The following is a 22169-nucleotide window of genomic DNA, read 5'->3' as shown; positions in this document are numbered from 1 at the left end:
CTTACCTGTCTGGTTAATGTGATTAAAAGCCACTATGACCAAAAACTCATAATACAACATAGAACCATGCAAAAAATCGTATACGTAGTCCAAAAAGCAAGCAATTCTGCTTTTTGTCTGCCATTTCTTTGTTTTAACAATCCGTCTTGGCAGCACTTCTTATTGCCAGGAAGTTTAAGTCCCTTTTAAATAGAGCCACACTTCTAATAAAAATGTATTTGTGTATTGAGTGGTGGGTAGAGCAAATGAAAAAAATTGCAATACTAAACTGACTATTCTGCTATTGACTCTTGTTTGGCATCATCTGTTGTAATGGAAAAAGAAAAAATGCAATTTGAAGAAACAAGACATTTTGGTAATTAAACAGTTTGTTAAATTAACAAACGGGTTTTAGTAGCGTGTGAGAACAACCTGGAAACGCTCCTTCTGCTGATGAGCTGCAGGATGACATTCTGCCCTTCAACCAGCATTTGTTGCAGATCGACAGGTGTGGTTGCATTAGTCGCTCTGGTAGAAGCTGCACATCTCATCTGACCCCACGTTTGTTTATTAAGGCTGAGGCAGCAGGGACAACAGGGCGGACATTCAATCCTCTCTGCTCCAAGGTTCTGGAGGAAATCTCCGATGGGTTTGGGATCGTCATCTTTGAGAATAAAGTTTGCTCCCCGAATCATAACACAAATTTCCCTACAGCAAGTGATCAATTTATTCACCTGGTTATCTATAAACCAGTTGCTCAGTTATGCTACATTCCAGCTATCATATTGTAAAAAGCAACATTAAGAAATTATTCATTTTAGCATGTTGCAATTTTTCAGTTTTTTTCCCCCCATTCATTTTATGGGTAGAACATGATGGTGCAACTCATAATGGGGGCTTTGAGGAAACTGTAACCGAGTCTCTATTCTCCTTCCCACTCAAATAAGAGACATCACATAAAAACACTCGGAAGAGGGGTGGGGGGAGGGGGTGGCAGGATTCAGAGAGGATCTCCACATCTCAAGAAAGGAGAGCGCTAGGAATTGGAATAAAGACTGAAAATAAACTCCATCTTATCCATTTACAATTTATTAACACAGTGTTTACAGAACGACTTCCTCCAGTGTTCGTTCAGAATGAGTCGTCTCTGCCTGCAGTGTGGACGCCGCAATATTGTAGCTTACCCAGGAAACCTGAGGATGAGCGCTGGCTGGGGAATAACGGTGAATCGGATTACACATGTGGCTGATGTGTGGCTTAAAACAGCATCTCTTTGTAGTGAAACAACTTACTTACTTGATTTTTCTTGTGGGGATTTTTATTTTATGATCGCTCTAGGTGCACCTATTGCTTTAAATCAGTCTTTTTCCCCCTTCCTTTGTCTCTTGCTGTAACAAAACAGTTCAGTTTTACATAGAGTCGGAATACGTTTCATCATCAATTTCTCCTACAGCACTTAGTGTTGCAGTAATAAGATGGTAGCACCTTTTAAGTTTCATTCTGAGGTTAAATTGTCCCGATTCCAAGAACTAAAAGCGCATTTCACTTTGCAACAACCTTTCCTTCTTTCTGCATGATCGCTCTGCCATGTGCTTATAATCCTAATAGAGATGAAGGCCATTATAAAAGAGCTAGGAAGCAGCTGTGTGTCATTGACTTGAATCCAGGCAGGGGACACTGCTCTGAAAACCTTTCATCGTCCTCTCTCCCGCCGTTTCCACATCCACATCTCCCCTCTCTCTCCCTCGGAGCTCCCACCTCCATTTCCTTGCTTCTGATTCCAGGTTCCCAGTAACGGCGCAGAGAGGCGGCCACGGCCCCAGGCCAACTATGCATCCTGAATGAGACACTTGCCAACTTCACCGGCTGCACCAGTCAGCTGAACAGGGATCCAGTTTCACCCGTCTTAATGCTCCTAACAAGCCTTTTCCCGCTGTAGCCAAGTGTCAAGCCTTCCAAAGTCACCTAACAGGATGACTCTGCCTTCCCTACAAACACACACAGGGGGGAAACCAACAGGAACAAGCGGTTGTTGTTTAACAGTTTCTCTTCATTTACAAGAGAGAAGAGACCACCAGATACCCACCAGCAGCCACAAGATGGATCCCTAATTATATCCGCCTGGCTCGTTTTCATCACGTTACGAGCGAGATAGTGAAAGGTCTGAAGGGTGACATATGGTTTAATGCAGTTTTTGACGACGACGTCCAAGAGTGTAGCAACAAGACAGGGAGAGGACAGTCAAGCAGTGATATAAATAGTACACAGTGCAGAGTAGTTTTATGGTGTAAAGGAAAGCTGTTTGAATGAGATATAAATATTTGCTAATGTTTTGTTCAGCACTGCCAATACCTTGGTGGACTCATCGTGAAAGCCTCAGTAAATACATGCCACTGTGGGTTTGAGTAATGCGCTTGTTCATCCACCTATGCATTGGATACATCCGGTCATCCTTGCAGAGTCATGGGGAGACTGGTGCAAATCTCCAGGAGTCATTGGGCCAGCAGTAGGTGCACTCTGACTGGGTCACCAGTTCATTATGGGGCAACACCAAGACTCACAGGGCAAACAACTATGCATACACACACACTCATGCCTAGGGGTCACTTAGAGGAGCCAACTCAGAGTTACCTGGACGGAACTCAAACATGCAAGATCCCCGGCAGGGATTGGGACCCGGGAACTTCTTGCTGTTCATTTTTATCTTGTGGCATTAACCTATGATTGGCCACTTTGGCAAAATTAAAAGACAGTTGCAAATTTGTTTCTGAAATGCGTATATTGTAATATGGTAGGTACACTGCTGAAAATATTCACTCGTCTACTCCCGAGACATGTGAGCTTCAGTGACATCCTGTTAATAGTCATATATTCATGAGGTTTGACATGAAGTGAGTCCGCCCTTTGCAGGTTCAACTTTTCTATGAAGGCTTCCAATGAGTTTAGGAGTATGTTGCAAACTGCAGCTCCAGGGCTGAGTGCATCTTTTCTAGCCCCTTATTAGAAATAAAAGGTGTTTTTTAGTATTTGAAGAAGACGCAGTTTAATAAAATTAACAAAATCCTTTGTTTTAATAAATACCTGCATTATATCACTGCAGCAGAAAGACAGTAACAAAATATATTGTCTCCTTTTGTCAAAAAATATACATAATCTTGATTTTTTTTTTTTTTTTTTATATTCCTAAACATATATCCAGCTTTATACGCGGGATATTGTTCAAACTTTAAAGATGACCTTTTTATGACGGTTATGTAGAATTTGTGGCTCTACTTATTTTTTTATTTTCTTCCTTCTTTGAATAGTAAAGGTTGCTGAAAAGTTGCTCGGGTCAACAACCTGTCAGCAATAACACAGCAAATTATTTTAAAACTTACAAAAATTATGTCCTGCTCCTTTCATTGACTAAAACTTTGCCCAACAATACCAGCTACAGAATTATAGCACAGGTTTGCATACTGAAACACGTAGTACATTATGCAGAAGCGTACGTCCTTCAATCAGACACAATATCAAACCTGGACGTTATTTTGAACTATGCAGAACCAGCAGCAGTAAAAGTACGTATGGGCGTTAAAGAGAACTCAAAACTACCTGTTAACCAAACCAAGACAAAAATTTGCTGAATTGCATCAGTTACTACTGAGCTACGTTTAGGAGAAAATGTGATTTTATATATATATATATATATAATTATTGTTTGACAAAGATGCTCTTTATGCTCCAACCTCATTATTTCAAAGAAAGAGACAAGAAAAGGTCAAGAACACCTAGCATGAAGGACGCAGACAGGATGCGACAAGGACACAAAATTTAAACCATTCCCTCCCCCGCCCCCCACAAGTCTTCATTTAATCAATCATTACTTTTTTTTTTTGTTATTCTAAAATACACATTTTACACCCTCACCATTCAACAGCTCCTCGATCCATCCAGGGGGACCACTCTCACTACACGCAAGTGTGTGAGTCACACATGAACTAAATGTGAATCAGCTATGATTCATCCACCCCAAGCAGGCAGCATAACAGGCATTCCGCCTTATTATCCCATTTCTACATTACTCCTGCTCACACAATTTACCTTCAGCACTATGCCGACATTTAAGGTAGAAACGCATTCCAGCCATGTGAAAAGCATTAAAGGGGGAGTTGGTACACAGAAATTGGAAGCATTGGGGAAATACCTCTTGTACGGCAACCACCACGGCTTCCGTGACTGGAGCAATGTGGCTATTATCAGGGCACTGTCAGGAAACCGGGAACCAATATCTGATTATATTAACGTCAGTCGGTTTGCACCAATACAACAACCAACAGTGGGGACTGAAAAAGATGTGAATTGAAAGGCTTTTCAACCAACAACTACCACAGACCTCAAACAAGTGATGGCACATCTTTACAATTACAACAGAATGTAAAACAGCCAACCAAACATAGCCTGATGAGAATATCAGATGTTTTCTACACTCCTGTCATAAATATGGTTGTACTCAAAGTGAGTGTGTTGTATAAATGGCATAAATAAATAATAAATAAATAATTGTGTCCGCAACTAGCGGACACAATCAGTGACACTAACTATATCAACCAGCTGATATCTATTAAAAATATCACTTTTGAATTCAGCCTTTCAATTTTACAAGTTAACGAAAATAAATATATAAATAAAAATCGGTCAAAAGAAGTCTTAAAATAGTTTGGTCAGTCTCATCACAGATGTATTTTAGAAATAATAATTAAGGAATTAGCATTTCGTAACAAATTGGCTTACAAATGATTGCAGACATTTTTTCCCCGTGCGTTCCGTCTTTATTTTAATCACGTAAGATATGACTGATGTAACTGTGAATAACCAAATTTTTCTTGTCAAATTTCACAAAGGACACTTGGACCTGATTACTCACAAACATGTAGCGTAATAGTAAAATATTTGTTATTATTGATTGAACAATAAATCCTGCTCTCAGCTAAAAAAAATAAATAAATCTCAAAGGAGACCTGAAAGTTCTAGGACGTAATTACAAAAACAGAAGGAATCTCATATGGCCAAATGCTTTTTGCATAACATATAGTTCATTAGCATAATTTTAGGTGTTAAAAAAAGATGAGAAAAAGTGTTTTCTATTTTTAACTCTGAAAGAGCAAAATTTGTATCCTGTCATGACAAAAATAACAGGTTCTATGTCATGTGGTTTATTTTTATTCTTACTCTTTTTTTTTTCCATTTCCAGCTTCAAAGCATGCATGGATCATTGAGCAACATGTCCTCTGACCTGAGAAAACCTCTGTATAAAAGTGAAAATGGTGGAAACTCAGACACCTCCCCCACCCCTGACAAAAAAAAAGGTAATTCTCCCTAGGGGTTCCTATAACCTTGAGCCGCCTCTGCGAGTGCAAAATAAAATGAAGGAATCCCTCTGCTCTTATTCCACCCATATCCCTCATGCAATATCACCCCCTTCATGTCAGAGTGGGAGTAAACAGCCAGAGGAAAACAACAACCACGGTGTGTTCACAACTGCAACAGGCGCCTCGTGTGTCTTTATATTGTCCAAAATAACACCAAAAACCATTTGATACATAAAAAAATAAATAAATAAAACAATCCCATTCTGACTCCCACAGCATGTTGCATCAGTGCTTCTGCGTGGTACACGATTGCTCACACAGTTTCCAGCCATTACCTTATTTTTTATGTTGCAGTGGCAGCAGACAGTCCACAGATACTTCAGGGTCCTCCATAGCAGGATGATGAAGAGACCCCCGAAAAACGTCACCATGGAGGAGGCGAGGAATGCCCACCACATGCGCTGTCCATAGTCGTCGCATGGCACCTCAGACGTGTAGGGGATGACAACGCCTTCCATCTTGGATATTAAGATCGAAGAGTCCGGATTGTTGTTATTATCGATGCTGCTTGTCCTCATAGAGCTGTCGCTTCCATGGGGATCCGTGCCATGTGCCTCGGCTAGCATTGAGGAGCCTTGGAGAGCCTGTGCCAGCGTCCCCAGCCCCACTCACCAGCCATATTGCTTTAAAAAACAGAAAGAACGAAATATATATATATATATATACAGCCCTCCCCCCGCCCCCCCAAACCCCTTTTATTTTTGCACTAGATTTTGACAGCCCCACCAGATTATCTTCATAAATATATAGTTTCTAATGCCAGAGAATTGTTTATTATTAATGACGGTGTGAGCCGCCGCGCACGCAAAGCAGACCAAAATAGCGCCTCGGTGGCCCCTTGGAGTGAGGCATTTAAATCCGCAATAATAACGACGAATCTTAGGCGCTTCTCATTCTGAGGGGCTTTTCTGCCTCTTTCACGCCATATGCCGTGACAGTTACGGCGTCGTTTGCAGCCGCCGAGGCTGCTGTTGCTTCTTTTTCCCTCTCTCTCTCTCTCTCTCTCTCTCCTGATAATGCAGACACACAAACAGCAGAGGATTAAAAAATAAAAATAAAAAACAATATAAAAAACAAATTTCCCGGCTGTGCTCCTTCCCTAGCCGTCTTCCATTCAGGAATCCTGTCGATCAGCGGATGAAGAATCGATTTGAACTCTCCTTCAGTTGGCTGTAAACGCTTTGCGTGTACTTCAGTCCTTAAGGTTGAGGGAGGTGGGGGGAAAACAAAATAAACGCAGGTCAGAAGACTACATATTCAAACAGGCGGTTTGGGTTGTCGATTCTGCGTTAAGGAGAGGACTGGCGCGCCGCTCGGGTGGATGTCGCTGCCTCCATTCGGTCCCCCTGCAGCCCTGGCACGGAGCGGCCAGCTGAGCGAGCCTGTCAGATCCGCTCCAGAGGAGAGGAGAGCGGGGGGAGATTTACAGGTAGGAGGGCGGAGCCAAGCGCTAATAATAAAGACGGACAGAGGAGCTGCGAGATCGCTACGATGTTTTTTTTTTTTCTTCCCTTCTTTAAAAAAATAAATAAATTAAAAAAATGTTCCAGGAGCTGAACTGGTCCCTTGCACTGCTTTGGCTGCTAAACTGCGCCTCTGCGTCTTTATTCCACGCCTGTGACGCACGTCGCAAACAAGAGGCTGTATTGATCAGTCATAAATTAAAGGGTTATATCTTGCTTTATAAACATCAAATGATGATCGTCTCCCACGCACACAAACGCAACAGTGCCCCCGGGTGTTCGGCTGGCGGGGGGAGGGGAGGGTTAATATTGCGTTGATTTCTCATCTAGGATAGTGCTCCAATTTTTCCAATTACTGAGATAGTGGCTTTTCACCCATGGAGGAGGTCCCGTTTTTCTTTTTTTTTTCTTTTTTTTTTTTAAATTAGCAGAGCGAGAGAATGAATGTCCTTTGTGATCAATTAGTGTAAAATGCTCACAGTTTTAGCCTTTATAGGAGGTCAAAACAGGTGTGGATTGGTGATGACGGTGAGGCATGGCTGACAGCAGTTTATGGCTGCTTGCTGGAAACCTCAAGTATACAGTCAGTGCAAAGTATACGGGGTAAACAGCTGACTCTGAAGAACAACTGACCGCTTCAGAACAAGACAGGTGCCCATGCATCTGTGGCAGAGGGCTCCAAATGTTCTCCAGGCTGAAAAAAATAAAAAATAAAGAAAAATTGTTCAGTGCTTTGTTTACATAGGGACACTTTTTTAAGTTTAAGTTTTTGGTCATGCCTAAAATATGTGTTCGAGTATGTAATGAACCTACAAAGGCGTTAAGCTGACATGTATAACTCAACTTGAATTTGATAATATTCTTATTTATTTAGATGTATATATGGCATAGGGATTTATACATAGGAAATTACCAGCATAATATTAACACTCAATGTAAATTCTCCTCAGTTTGCCAATACAATTTTGAACCAGCTCTGTCTGAGCAAGTGTAGAGTTTAAACACTCATTCTCAGGCGTAAACATTCTGGAAAGAAAAACGCGTCTAAGTATGACATGCATGCCATCAAATTAATTTATTACCAAGGAAATATTAGTGCTTCCACAAAAATAGCTCGCGGTAACGGCTGGCTGTCATTTAAACTAGGAGCAGATATGAGCTGTAAAACATGCAAGGCAATCCGATATTTGAATTATAGCTCTTCAGAGTTATGACTCCATGTGCGAGTGGTTTAGCTCCACATAAACCAGGCTGCTGATCCGTCCCGACGTAGCTGTCCACTGTTTGGATGCATGTTGAATATTACATTTTGGAGTGAGAACAAAACCTAAAGGTAACAAGTTGGCTGAGTTTCAAAGTGTGACTTGCTCCGCCTTGTAACCTCTGAATATTTTCACTTTGTCAAATCACCGCCACAAAGTTCAAGTTTAGACAATAGACTAACAAAAAGTAGTGCAGAATTGGAAAATGAAACATGCTTTTCAAAACTGATCAAACACATATCTGAAAAGCATAACATGCATTTGTATTTACTTTGACTAGGCCATTCCGACATATGAAAAACCCTTCGACTGAAGATGAGCAGCGCCCACAGCATCAGGCCACCATCGCCATGTGGCTCCATGCATATGCTTCATTTAGGATGATTTGTAGTGTTAGCTTTACTACTGCATTATATGCTACTTTGTATTACTGGTCTATCAATTGAAGTTTGTGGTCGTGAAGCGACATAGTATAAATATCTAAGAACGTAAACAATTTTGCAAGGTACCGTATGTTTGGTGTTAAACAGCAAACAGCAAGTTTAAAAAAATATATATATATGCCCTTCAATAAAATATCTTAAATTATGCTCACAATGCCAAAATTTAGTCATTAAAATTAATCATAAGCGTCACAGGGGAGAATTTCAAATAATGCAGAACCAAAGCCCAAGATTGCAGGCGAGACGGCAGGTCTGTGACAGCATGGCATTTCTAACATGCCCAGAATCACAGGAACAACCCACATCTGAATCCCTGCTGCTGGACTGAAATTAGGGAGAGGAGGCGAACGCTCCAACAATAAGAGCCGACACGAGCGCGGAAAGGCCACGGCGTCCCGGGCGAAGACTACAACGATCTTCCTTCTGTCAGACTTAAGACTTCTCAAGTTCAGTTGAGCTGTCAGCAGCTGTCTTGAAACAGACACCCCAGCTAAAGGGTTTGAGGCCCGACTTCTTTCTAAAAACAGGCAGGAGGGGACTTAGAGGACATAAGGAATTGGGACATGGCACCACACAGCTGCACGTAACAGTACAACAGATTTAGAATGTTATTATTGACCAAAACCTTGTTCAACCTTCTCCTGGGAGTATTAAGTGACATCAGACAAAATGTTCCTGTAGACATGCGGAAAACCGAAGTAGACACTTTTTGATTTGACAACGTGGCTCATATTGGGAGGTGCCGGGTAGTTTCTTGCCATAAAGAACTCGACAGGCAGCTGGAGAGTCGTCATTCATTGTGACATTATTGGGCAGGAGACCATGTGACTCACGCAGCGCTCAGAGGAATTAACCCCAGGCTAGAGGCGCTCAATCAACCAGCAAGATATGGCACAGCTCCAGGCTGTCCGAGTGGATGAAAAACATTCGGAAATATATTTTTTTATGATTTCAAAACCGAGTGATGTTTGTTATGTTCCTGTAGGCCTGAAATTTCACTTATCATTTGAAAGACACGTTAAAAAAAAAAAAAAATAGAATGCTGTTACACATTTGTTAAAATAAACAGAGGGGGAAAGTCCGTCTTTAGAGAGGAAAAATAGAACGCAAACATGCAATGAAGCTCCGCAAAACGTGTTGTAAACATAAGAGCCAATTTCCTGAACACACTTAATTACACTGAGCAGCTGATCCTAATTATGCTGACAGATTTTTTTTTTTAAACATCAGAGATTAAACGGTGCCTTGCGAGGATGGTTTAGTTTTTCCACCTTACAAACATCATCATCCATGTGCTCCGTTGTGATTTTGTATGATGGCTTATCTATTGCATTCCTTCATTCATGTTTCATTTAATCCACCACTGAGAGGCCAATACAAATAGGAATAAAAATATAAAGTGAAAAGACAAGGATACTTTTTCTTCTTAAACAAAACCTTGAAATTATTTTCAGGTTTCTGTAAACCATGTCAGCCTCCCCTCTGAAGTCTTTTCCAGCCTTTAGCAGGTTTTCTTCCAGCATTGTTCTATATTTGGCTCCATCCATCTTCTCATCAACTTTGACCAGCTTAGCTGTAACTGCTGAAAAAAAAACCAACCCATTTCATTATGATAATGTTGCCAATGTCATGCGAAATGTATAGGAGGAGGAATTTTACAGTCATCTTATTTGATTACTGTACAATTACTTGTCTTAAATTACATAGAATGATAGTTCATTTCTCTGTTATGCCACACAGCCCTCCTATCCTGATTGGCCAGCTTGTTACCAGACCTGATTCAACACATTACTATAGTGTCCACTGACCATTTTCAGCAACACTAAGAGTTACCGTCCCCTTCACCAGAATAAAGACCATTTACTTGTGTTTAGCGCAACTTCCCCCTCAGAGCCAGAGTGCAGCTGCAACTCCACACCTGTGCGCTGTAGAAATTATGCAGAGGAGCTGTTGGAAAACAAGCTGCAGGAGGCATTTTGTGTCTGGAGGAGCCGTTTGCCAAATTTTTAATAGGCATCAATCATTTACTCAAACTCCCAGTGTTGACAATTTTGAAACCATCTCTCTAGGGTTTATTTCGTTATTGGTCTCAAACTCACATTTTGGTATCATACTGCTTTACAGATGACATTTTTGTCTCATTATTGATACAGTCCTGATGTCCATGTTGTCTCCACTGGTTGTTATTCCCTCTTGCTTTCTTTAAATAAAATTGTCTGCTTTAATTAGTTTTACAGTAAGCAGCCGTCTTGTAAATGGATTGGAGCCATGCTTCCAGGACTCAGTCCTTCAGAAACTTTGTGTCAAAATCCCAAACACCCAATCACTTTAACGCCTCTGTAATCTTACCTTTGGTGCCGTTTGGATGGATGCCTGCTCCAACACACCTGAATCTAACGAATGCATTCCCCGTTAACAAGTCACTCAGCTCTGCAGAGGCGTTCATGTGACTCGGGTGTGTTGGAGAAGGGACGCCCTCTAAAAGCTGCAGGTTAGTAGCTCACCTGGGCTGGAGTAGGACATGTGGAGAAAAGCAGAGTTACACACCACATCTGCTAATAATACACAAATCTGACATTGTTTGTGGGTCCGCTTTGGTCATCTTGCGTCGCTTCATGAGATTTCAAATTGGATTTCACTTGACATGTTTGACAACAGGAAAACTAATTACTCTGAAAATTTGGTGTATTATTTTGCTGGCGGCAAACTGAAGCCCATAATGAAAGAAGCCCCACCGGTCCTGGTTTCATAAGAAATGAGGTACATTTTTAAATTGGCCCAGGCTAAGATCCACAGGCAGGTTCTCCCAGCTGACTGGACCTGTTAATATAAGACTAGAGGGTTTTTGTTTCCCCTCCTCCCCATCATGAGGTTCATTTTGTATCCAGTAAACAAAGAAATAAACAGAAATTTTGAAGAATAATTACTTTTCCATCCATCCATTGTCCTCCGCTTCTCTGGGGTTAGGTCGTGGGGCAGCAGTAAATAATCACTTTTTTCTTTGGTCGTCATCTCACAAATCTGGGCTTTATTGAAAAACTAATAAGCAGCTCAATTTGCTGTTTGACACAGTCCATGTAGGAGACACAGCACATACGAAAAATGGATTCTGATAATGAAAAGAACAAATTAAGGCTTTGGCCTTGAAAGCAAAACGTTACATTGTAGGAAATTAACACACTAACACGGTGGTGACGGCAATGCTGTGGGAATGCTTTTCTTCAGCAGGGACAGTTAAACTGGCCAGAGACAACTGGAGGATAGATGGTGTTAGAGGTCAGTGCATAAAGAAAACCTGTCTGGGGTATCATACAAGTCAAGTCTTGGACAGACGTTCATTTTCCATCAACATAAACGCAGAGCAATAATGGAATGCATAAATAAAAGTATAGGGAAGAACTGGAAATGGCCTAGTCAAAGTTCATACTTCATTCCACATAAGAATCTGTGACAGATATTGCAGTGTGACTGAAAGTTGAGCTGTTCCACAAAGATCAACCAAACCTTTGCTCTGGTAGAGATATATCCCTGTAAGCTGTAATTGCATGAAGGCTGTCCTACAAAGTTTTGAACATAAATACACTCCACATTTTCAGATTTTTGTTTTTGTAAAACGAAACAAACCAGGTATCACTTTCCTTCCAATTCACAAACACTACTTTATTTTGATCTATGAACCCCAATAATATAGGTTAAAGTTTATCATAATGCCATAAAATCTTTTTATAAATGCAAGACTTGTAGATGCAAATGTTTGTTTGCTTTTTTTTGAAACATTTAGAAGGCAATTTGCTCCAACAAAAGATGTTCCCAGTTCCAGCAAGATTAAATATAAACTAAGCACGGGGCATTTACAAGAAAAAACAAAAACACAAAAAGTGCATACTTGTATTTTTTGCCTTAAGAGTTTTTGTAGATGGGGAGCAGAAAATTTGGATAACATCAGTCGTCACAGCTACTTATGTGACTAATATACAGTTAACCTAAATACTGTACTTGGGATGTAAGATTATTATTATTAATTTTGTTTAGAGCTTAAAAGATTTTAAGTGGGAGGAGATAAAAAAAAAAAAAAAAAAAAAAGTGGCAGCAATTTATGTCCGACATCCATGGGGGACAGAACCAGTGTGTCCTCTGCTGTCTACCCCCCACTCCTCCATTTTCTCTTTGAGAAAAGGTCACATTTAGCTCTCCGAGATCCACAGAGATTATGTCACACCTTCCTTATCTAATCTTTGCCACTGATAGCATTTTATCAGCACCTTTCTCTATTGACATGGACTAGGCTTTTTGTCCTTTAGCAATTCAGAGGACTCAAACATTTTCTTTTCATCCCGATTTAACCCGCGTTTTTATATTAGTTGACACAACAGCTTGTTGAAAATACGGAACGTTTTTACACAACATTTTTAAGTGGAATAGAAAACAAGACTGAGATACAGACTGAGCCTGTGTTGTGATACAGAAAATGAGTTTATTCCCATGTTAATGCTTCAACATACAAATCACATTCTTTTAATGAAAGAGTTCAATCAGTACCTGGCATCTAAACACTTCTTTTTTTTTTCTCTAAACAGACAGGCATCTTATGTTGCATCTCACTCTAAAGTTGGTTTACCCTAGCTACTCAGAAAAATAGTAACATTACAATTTGCTTCTATTTCCTTTAGCCCAATAGTCACACTCGAGGACAAATTTGCATTAAAAATGTGCAAGGACAAATCCCTTTTTAATAACTCAAATAAGAAGTGATTTTTTTTTTTTTAATCAAGAACCAAAAACAAAGGCCAACAATGAAATGTAAGGAACTGATGTGAAACATAAAAACATTAATTAGTTACAGTAGAAATTATAGTACCTATCTGTAGTATGCTGGAAACACAAGAACAGTAACATGCTTAGGATTCACAGATAAACATGTGCAAAATGGAAATATAGGGCATTATATGAGGATAAAGGGGTTTCAGTGGATTTTGGCACAATAAGATATAGGATATAGCTTTAATAAGGGTCATTATTTGGGGTTTATTTTTTGCATCCTGAATAATAGAGAAAAAAAAAAAAGAACAAATAACAGTTAAAAGTCACTAACATTTAAAGAGGTTTGAGGAAAATCCCTAAAGGTATTACCCTGCAAACTAAGCTTTGTAGCGTGTCTTTAAATTGTGTGGTGTGGTGAGAAGTGACTGACAACGAACCACAAGGGAAAAAACAAAACAAAAACAAAACATAAAACATGCTCTTAACCTGTTGAGGCGTGACATGACTGCCAAACGCTTGTAGGAGTATTACCAAGTGACAATACATGGAATATATAGTTATATACGTTTTCTTCCCAGATTTAGCTGCATACTATATAAATGTGGCATACTCTATATTGTTAAATAAGGGTTAAAGCAACAGAATGAGTTACACAGTGGTTAGTCTGAACCTGGAGTGCATTCTGAGGAGTTAACCTTTTGGCCGCCGTGTCGGCCTAACTTCAAAGTCTCACCATCGTTACTCGCTTAAAACTGTGCTGGTCTCTGATCAGCCCCCTTCATCATTTGTCAACAGGTTAAGGTGAACTTTTGAAAGGAATCTAAAATGGGTTTTAATTAGTGTTAAATGACCCACGGTTGGTTTCAGATTAATATTCTAGTGTAAAGGCACTTCGGAAAGGCCTACAATCTGTCCACACACCCGGCTGCTATGGGAACTATGCATAGAGCGAAACATGAGATTGCTGGCAGGCGGCTTCGTTGAACCCACTGCTACATTTGTTAAAAAGGTGAAATGCATTTATTTGCATTGCTGAAGAAATGTCATGACTGATCTTGACGCTGGTATTCCACTTCCATACCACTGCTACAAACCGCAATTCACCTCTGCAGAAAGCCGTCGTTGCGGTTTCATCGTAAAGCCGTGTTCTCGCTTCTCAAAACCACCATGTGCACGATAAAGAAATAAAATGAAAATAAATTATAATTAGTTGTCAGTCATCGTCAAATGGGTGCATATTTGTTAGGGAAACCACAAATGTCGGGAGCGGCAGAACTTCATTAGTGTTGAGGTTTATGGTCAAGGGACACTCGCATCAAATATCGAACACCAATATTTAGACTTATCTCAGAACTGTAAACAGACAATGCAGCATAACGAACACACTGACAGAATCCTCAGGGAAGACTGATTAAACCTTAACGTTAATATGCAATGCTACCAACCTGCTTCAGAGTACATCAGAGATAAAGGAGACCGATTATAAAACATAACAAAGACGAAATAAAAAATATATATATATATCAATAATTTACACAACTAGCTCATGGTAGTGTACCTATTGGTAAAGTGTGAAAGAGTTAATTAGTGTTTTGGGGAATGAAAAGCAGAGCCACGGCTCGCCGTAGTGGCGGCCAGGCTCCTCTAGGGGGAGCCAAGTGGAGTCCACAGGACTTTACTTTGTTCTTGATCAACTATAGTGGTGATCTGAGTGCAAATGTACGGGAGGTTGCCGCCTTGGACAATACCTGAAAAGAATAAAAGGAATTGTTTAAAGCTGACGGATCATTGATCACATCACAAAAACATGACGATATTTGAGCTCCGTCTTATTTTTAAGTTTGTTTTTGATTACCGACTGCATACACACCTGTGAAAAATTTGCTGTATTCTTGTTCGATTTTCTGCGCGCTTTCAAATTGCTCCTTGGAATGTTTTTGAGATACTTTGTCCCGCAGAAAAATTGGATCCTTCTGTTCCCTGCGAGGAACAAACAATATAAACAGATGGAAGATGGTCAAAATTGGTGTCAATTTACAACAAAATGTTATTTTAAATTAAGAATCTAAACACTTAACACATTTCAATACAGAAGTTAAAATTAGTGTTTTTATATGAGGTAAAGTGCATTGTTAAACTACTTATACTCCTTGACCTTCAGAGTTCTCTATTAAAAAAAAACTCAGCAAAGTTTAAAATGTGAAATTTTGTTTAACATGTCAAGGATAAGTAAAAAACTATGTGGTATTATTTTTGTTGTTTTGATTACTCCAATTAATTTGTTTTCAGAACCGCCAAAAATTGTTATTTTCCTTATAAACACATGTTGGGGAGTCGTTTTAAAACAAGCCTCGATTGAGTCAAGGATGAAGCAGATGACTGATTTATATTCATTATTTTTGTGTCGCAGCAGATTTAAAATGAACCATCGTCTGAAGTCATCCATGTAAAATGTCCCAGTGACTCCAATTAAAACAAGTATTTGCAAACTCACAGCTATTACAAAACATATAGTCCACAATTAAAATTACTGACTGATGTTATTAAATGAACAGATTTTTCAAAATACTTTTGAAAATGATGCATTATTTTCCATCCACTACTTAAGACGCAAATGAAATACAGCCGTTTGGGAGACATTTTGGCAATATGCTCACTGTATAAAAAAAGTTTTAATGAACAATTGTTAATCGAATAAAACAAGCGAATGTTTATTCCGCTCTATTATATTAACCGCACACAGAGCAGACAGGGGCGTCACCTCCATCTGCGTCATGAAGCGGGTTGAAACTTACTTAATCTGCTTGGCGTTTTTGTAGCGGATGAAGACAACAATAGGATAGATGTGAACACTGTGGAGCCTCTCAATGGCGTGCGGGGCGATGTCAAGCAAACAGTGACAGCCCTGTAATTTTACAATAAATAAAACAAAAAAACTGTAAAGTTTCTGTCACCACCACAAATATGAATTCAACAGAATCCAAGACTGATGAGCAGTAATCTTGATTTATGAGCAAAAGCAGAGATTAAGTGCAGATAAAAGCCACTGGACTCCCGATAGACAAGAAAGGAAAAGGTGTTACCTTATCTGTTATTTCCTTTATGGAAGCAACAGTGGTGACATCAAAGTGTCCACTCCTGCGCTTGTAATCGATAAAGAGACAATCTTTGACACCGCGTTCGATGGCCTGCTGCGAGGCCTTCATCACCTCTGCAGACGTGGCAAGAAAGAAAACCATTGACATGATGCAAAAATAAATGCCCGTCCAGTCTCATCCCTCTGGTCAGAAACCTTAAGGGTCATGTATCGTTTTTTCCTTCTTATTAAAAAGTGAAACATCTGCATGAAGGTATCTCACCCAGCAGGCATCTGCAGAACTTCCCAGGAGATTCTTTAACCAGCATTTCCTTGACCGGGTCGCTGAGAGGCCCGAGTACCAGGACCGGTCGAGGAGAGGTGCACTCCACCTTCTGGACTCGCTGGTATGCCAGGCTCACACAGTCTGGAAAAAAAAAAAAAAAGGAAAAAAGGTTAGATATAAGGCCTCCTGCTATTTCTACCCATAATTCCATCAATTTTCCCCTCACCATCCAGGAAGGGGATGGAATCGGTGCTGATGGTGTCCAGAGCCACCATCTCTTTACTGTCTTTGGAGCTGCTGCGCTTGTGTTTCTGTTTCCTCCTGAAAAACGATCGGCGGGCAGCTGCAGAGAGGGTCTTGCTGGAATCTTCCTTCATTTCTGTCACACTGTGTCTGCGATAAAACTCTTGGTCCATCCTACATCACACACACACGCACGCACACACACACACAAAAAAAACCCAAAACATTCTCTCTAAAGGTCTCCAAACTAAAAACCTCGTATAGTTCAAGGGTTGCAGCAAAATGTGTGTCGTTACTAGAGATGCACTTGAATGGTCAGAGACTAGAAACAGAATCGATTTGCACCACACCACGTGCTTCTGGGTTTCACATGCAATAACTCTCTCTTCAGAGGTGAAGTTGTTACTGAGGGAAGAGGCCTCAAAGTTAGCCGTTTTCAGTCTCAGTGGGGTGTTTAAAACAAACAACAACAACAACAACAACAAAAAAACCTTCAAGGAATCAACAAAGGTGCTAGGAGCTTCTAGAAAAACATCCTACAGAGGCATGTTGGAGCTGAACGTCTTACTTTTGACCATTCAGCTATTAGGGAGAGGATTCACCAACTACAGGGATTTAGTAGTTTAAATCCTTTGGTTGGATTTAAACTGACCAAAGTTTGTTTTTTTTTTTGTTTGTTTTTTTTTTTTTCCCAGGTAATCTGCTCTGTTTTACAACAGCCACAAATGTTGCTATGTCTACAGACAAACACAAAGGCTTCAAATGTCAACTCCTTACTCATTTTTGTTTGGAAATGGTGAAATCTTGCTTAAGAATTGTGAAACACCTAATCCAAAAAGTCAATTAAGAAAGTAATGTGTTGATTATGATTCAGCAAATTAGGATTTTAGTCATAATCATAATTTGCTGAATCAAAAGTGCCAGTACTACGCAATACAAAATGAGTGTTTAAAAAGAAGCCAAAAACCTCCTGATTGGTGCATCTCCAGTAAGTCGCACTCTAGTTTTGTTTTGTTTTTTTCCACCCACATGTATTTGCTGGGGATCTGTCCTCTCTGGATCTTCTGTGCGTTCTCATCTAGCTGCCAGGCCATCCAGGTCCCAAAGCTGCCCTTTGGTAACGACTCATCCACATAAAGGATGTCATCCTTCTTAAAACTGAGGTCTCCTTCAGCCTCCCCCACCCTGTCGTAAAGTGCTCTGTTGGGAGGCAGAGACAAAGATAGATAGGGAGTTATTAAGGGAAGGGCGGTAGGAGGGCAAGACGAGGAGCGTGAAGCTGATAAAAATGGGAGAGGAGATGAGGTATGAGGAGAACCAGATTAAGGATCTTCAGTGCAGAAGTAGGATGACAAAGGAGGTGCAGAGCAAGTTTATCTAGCGACACCAAAGGCCTTTTCTTCGTCTTGCTCGAGGCTCGCAAGTTATTCCCAAGCAGCCTATCTGTGTCAGCCAGGCAAGCTGAGTGTATTTACTGCAGATGACATCACAAACCTGCCCGTCTAGTTGACGAGTGACTGTGGCAGCTGTGGAAACAAACCGAGAATAAAGGCGAACCGATTCAAAGTTGCAGTCTCCTTTTGAATTTAGTGCGATCCTTTTCGCCAACGAGGACAAAAAGGATTAGACGACCTTAAGCGGTGGCAAGTTGGAGTCGCTGCGGTAACACAACGGATCTGGGACATAATTGGCTCGGTGAGAATGGGACAAACTGTCCGAAGGGCTCTGGAGGCTATGTATAGCGTAACAGAGAGCAATAAAGCTGCTACTGCTTGGTTGAGGTCCATTCCTGTGCAGTATAAAAGAAAGCCCAAACAACAACGTAAAATGTGAAATAAATACAAATTAATGTAAAATAGAGTAAATGCAGAGTGATGCATTTCAAGGGTTTGTTTCTGACGATTCATCTAATTTCTCATATAATTAGAATATTATTTAAGACCCATAAACATAGTGCACAGTTGTACATGACACCACAGTGGAGTACTTATTTTTTTTCCCTTCCATCCACTTTCACTAACTTTGCCTTCAATAACCGTCTGCTGTACAGAGGTCAAGTGGAGCATCTTCTCCATGATTTTATATGCATTAACATTACATTTCAGTACAAAAACTACTGAGGTAGCTTACAATAGCTTTAAGTAAATTAATAAAATATATATATATCACTCTGTGTAACGCATATACGTGCTCTATAGATTTTTGAAATTAACTACTGGAAAAATATGACGTTTCAAAGATAGTCAACTATATTGAGACGCTCTGTTGTTCGTGTAAATACGCACCGAATATAAAAGCCGTCTCCGGGTGCGTCTTTGACCGTGTTGAAATCGTCAGGCCGATGCTGCACCCTTAACGTCACCGTCTCTGCGGGTTTCAGCATCTCAACGTACACCTCTTCAGCCGTCTTATTCTTCATGTTCACCAAGTTGTACTGAGACAGAGGAAATCACAAAGCGAAACAAAGTTACAGCGAAAACGCAGACCGGGGAGAGCGGTGCGTCACAAAAATATAAAGCTCAGAAAACTGATGACTGCAAAAAACAATTTCCTCCCGACTGTGAAGGCTCCGCTAGTAAATAGCCACATTTCCTCCAAGCTTTCAGCGCCATTAAAGTGTCGCAGTATTGATTTGTGCCACGCATGAGGGAGGAAAACAAACAAGGAGATTGAAGGACGGCGTGAAGCTGTGCGGTCTGATGACAGAGCTGCATTGCAATTTCCACAGCAGACTCTCTGTGGCTGAGAGCTTAAGTAGGAGCATGCCAGGAAACGTCTAGCAAGAATTTGTGGTGTTCTAGAAAGATTACCAATGTGGAATGAGACTGAGCAGATCAATGAGATACAATGACATGATGGAAAGCAGCAGCGGAGGAAACACAAAGCTTATTAGGGCTGAGGGGACTGAAAAGCTGCAGCTTCGGCAGCAGGTATGGAGCAAGATCTGCATACTGCTGAAAAATGAAAAAAACAGATCAAAAATCCCCAATTCTCACCTGAAAACACCCAGTGTTTCTAAAACAGAAAGTCTTTGACAGCAGCATAAAATACCGTGAATACATGTTAGTACCTCTAGGATGAGATCCCCGGGATTAAGCCCCTCTGGACCTCTTGCAGGACTGTCCTCATCCAGACTCTCTATGTAGACGCCCCGCAGGTTGCCCCCGCAGAGAGTAACGCCCACCTCCACCCCAGGCCTGTGGACCGTCACAAGTCGGGGCTCACCGACCTTCTTGTTGCTCTCAGGCGGCACTCTGGAGGAGGACAGGAGACGCTTTCAGGTGCTAGTAGGGTTTTTTTTTTTTTTTTTTCCCCCCTCACATTTTTCTTCAGGCAGAGAATATTTTAGCTCAACTTTTTTTTTTTTTTTTTTTTTTTTTTACATGTTTACCTGACAAAACTGTTGGGGCTGGTAGTAGGAGTGGTCTGCTTGGAGGAGGGGGTGAGCGTGCCCTCGTCCTGCTCGCTGAGCGTATCAATAGCAGAGTGACTCTCTGGAGTTGCAGTCCCGCTCCCCTGTGGGGTTGACTGAGCGCTGACTGAGGGCTCAAGACGGGAACTGCAGGGAAAGAAAAAGAGATTTCAGCTGAATAGAATAGAATAGAATAGAATAGAATAGAATAGAATAGAATAGAATAGAATAGAATAGAATAGCTGAGCTCTTAATTTGCCCCCAAGTTGGGACAAATGGCACTTTAGTGTGAAGTGAATCACAAATAGCAATAAATAAATAAAACACTACAAATATATACATTTGGCAATAAACCAAAAATGAATGAATAGCATAAATACTGCAACAAACTTGTTTTGCAACCCTTAAGGTGTGTATTGCAATAATACAAACTTATCTACTGGTAATGAGGGCCAGAAATTCCTAATGTAGACTTTCAGTGAGAAGCACAAGAGCTCATCAGCTGCCTGGTTTAACTCGTATTTAATCATTTATGGCTTTGCGCCTCGGTGATTGCTTGAGCAATGTGGGGCGGGTTCTCAAATATTTGAATTTGCAGAAAAGATGAAGAATTTAATTTGAGTTAACAGTTTGAAAATTAAGGAAATAAAAGGGAGCGCTGTGGCAAAATCCATCTGGATCCCTTTCTGCGCCAATGAATTCCCCGAAGGCTTCAACTAGGCCAGCCGTTCAAGCTGTATTAGTGGCGGGGGAAGAGGATACGGGGATGGGAGGGGTTCGGACAGGACTGCCGTTCAAAGGGAAGAGCTTCAGGTCTGATTGACGGTAAAAAGACTCGAGTTGTTTCCAAAGCTTAAATGTTTCTTAATGAAATCAAGCATCTAAGAAAAAAGATCTCCGCTAAATTTAGTGAATCTTACCAGGCTTTACTTCTCTAAAACACTGCTCTACAAAACATACTTAAATATTATTTCACCTTTTATTCATGAAGGAAAGTATAGTGCATGGATTTCTGAAAAAACCTCTCAAAAGACAGATTTAAAGCAAAAATAAAAGAAGAAAAAACAACAGAGAACAATTTTACCTGGAGCGAGAGTGGTTGCCCAGCTGGTACATATGTGGGTTGTACTGGGCCATGATGGTGATGGTGTCACACTGCTGTCCAATGATGAGACGAGCTTGCTGCTCTGTAGCATTCCGCAAGTTGATACCATTGAACTGATAAAGAGGGAAAGGTATAATAATGGAGAAAATGATGAGTAACGTAGTTTATGGAAAACCAAATAAATAATCACATCAAAGCTGCAAGTTTGCTTTCTTTCGTGTATCTGAGAAAACCTGTTATTTTTACAGCCTTGAGATACAACCTGTGGCATTCAGCAAGTTGTTCTTACCTCCAGTAATTGGTCTCCGTACTCCAACCCTGCCTGGTGGGCGATGCTCCCTCCAGTAACTTTTGAAACAAAGATTCCTCCGTTCTCCCCGCTCACAATAGAGATGCCCAGAGGCTCGGCGCCTTTGTGAACGATGACGTTGCGTGGCTCCTCCAAGTACGGCCTGGTGTGGGAGAGGGATCAAAATTAGAAGGGAGCATCGCACTAAATGTCCCTTAAATCTGTGCACTGATTTGCAATCCTGATCCTCAGGACCCAGTGTCCTGCATGAATTATCTGTTTAGACTCTTAAAGTTGAGCACTCAAATGTTTTTTTTTTCTTTGATAATAAAACACAATGTTCTGAAAAGGTCTGCTTTGTCTTTTTGTTGTTAAATTACCGCTTTAGTTTCGAAGCTGATTAAGGCATTCGTGGAAAATAAAGAAAGTAAATCTTGTG

General features: G+C 40.6%; 2 protein-coding genes across 51 annotated transcripts in view; both read right to left on the bottom strand.

Annotated features, from left to right (window-relative positions):
* Positions 1-10930, bottom strand: part of kcnma1a (potassium large conductance calcium-activated channel, subfamily M, alpha member 1a) — a 157859-nt gene extending 146929 nt beyond the window's left edge. For 11 of the 45 annotated variants that reach the window (XM_016667821.1, XM_016667828.1, XM_016667831.1 and 8 more), the window contains exon 1: positions 5666-6983. In XM_016667821.1, the coding sequence (XP_016523307.1) occupies positions 5666-5956 (291 nt within the window). In that variant the 5' untranslated portion in view covers positions 5957-6983. Of the gene's footprint in view, positions 1-5665; positions 6987-7486; positions 7548-10907 lie in introns of those variants that run through there. The other 34 variants (XM_016667802.1, XM_016667812.1, XM_016667808.1 and 31 more) reach the window with 8 other exon arrangements.
* Positions 10931-13012: 2082 nt separating this feature from the next.
* The window catches only part of dlg5a (discs, large homolog 5a (Drosophila)), a 42772-nt gene continuing 33615 nt past the window's right edge, over positions 13013-22169 (bottom strand). For all 6 annotated transcript variants that reach the window (XM_016667787.1, XM_007545258.2, XM_016667789.1 and 3 more), the window contains 12 exons: positions 21731-21893; positions 21421-21554; positions 20316-20483; positions 19995-20178; positions 19210-19358; positions 17954-18124; positions 16908-17098; positions 16679-16822; positions 16403-16530; positions 16115-16224; positions 15190-15299; positions 13013-15067 (listed from right to left, as the gene is read on the bottom strand). In XM_016667787.1, the coding sequence (XP_016523273.1) occupies positions 14964-15067; positions 15190-15299; positions 16115-16224; positions 16403-16530; positions 16679-16822; positions 16908-17098; positions 17954-18124; positions 19210-19358; positions 19995-20178; positions 20316-20483; positions 21421-21554; positions 21731-21893 (1756 nt within the window). In that variant the 3' untranslated portion in view covers positions 13013-14963. The remainder of the gene's footprint in view (positions 15068-15189; positions 15300-16114; positions 16225-16402; positions 16531-16678; positions 16823-16907; positions 17099-17953; positions 18125-19209; positions 19359-19994; positions 20179-20315; positions 20484-21420; positions 21555-21730; positions 21894-22169) is intronic.

Source organism: Poecilia formosa, unplaced genomic scaffold, assembly GCF_000485575.1.
Source record: "Poecilia formosa unplaced genomic scaffold, Poecilia_formosa-5.1.2 Scaffold12, whole genome shotgun sequence".
NCBI classification, from domain to species: domain Eukaryota; kingdom Metazoa; phylum Chordata; class Actinopteri; order Cyprinodontiformes; family Poeciliidae; genus Poecilia; species Poecilia formosa.
The sequence above is the reverse complement of the archived record's forward strand: the minus strand, read 5'-3'. Positions and strand labels throughout refer to the sequence as shown.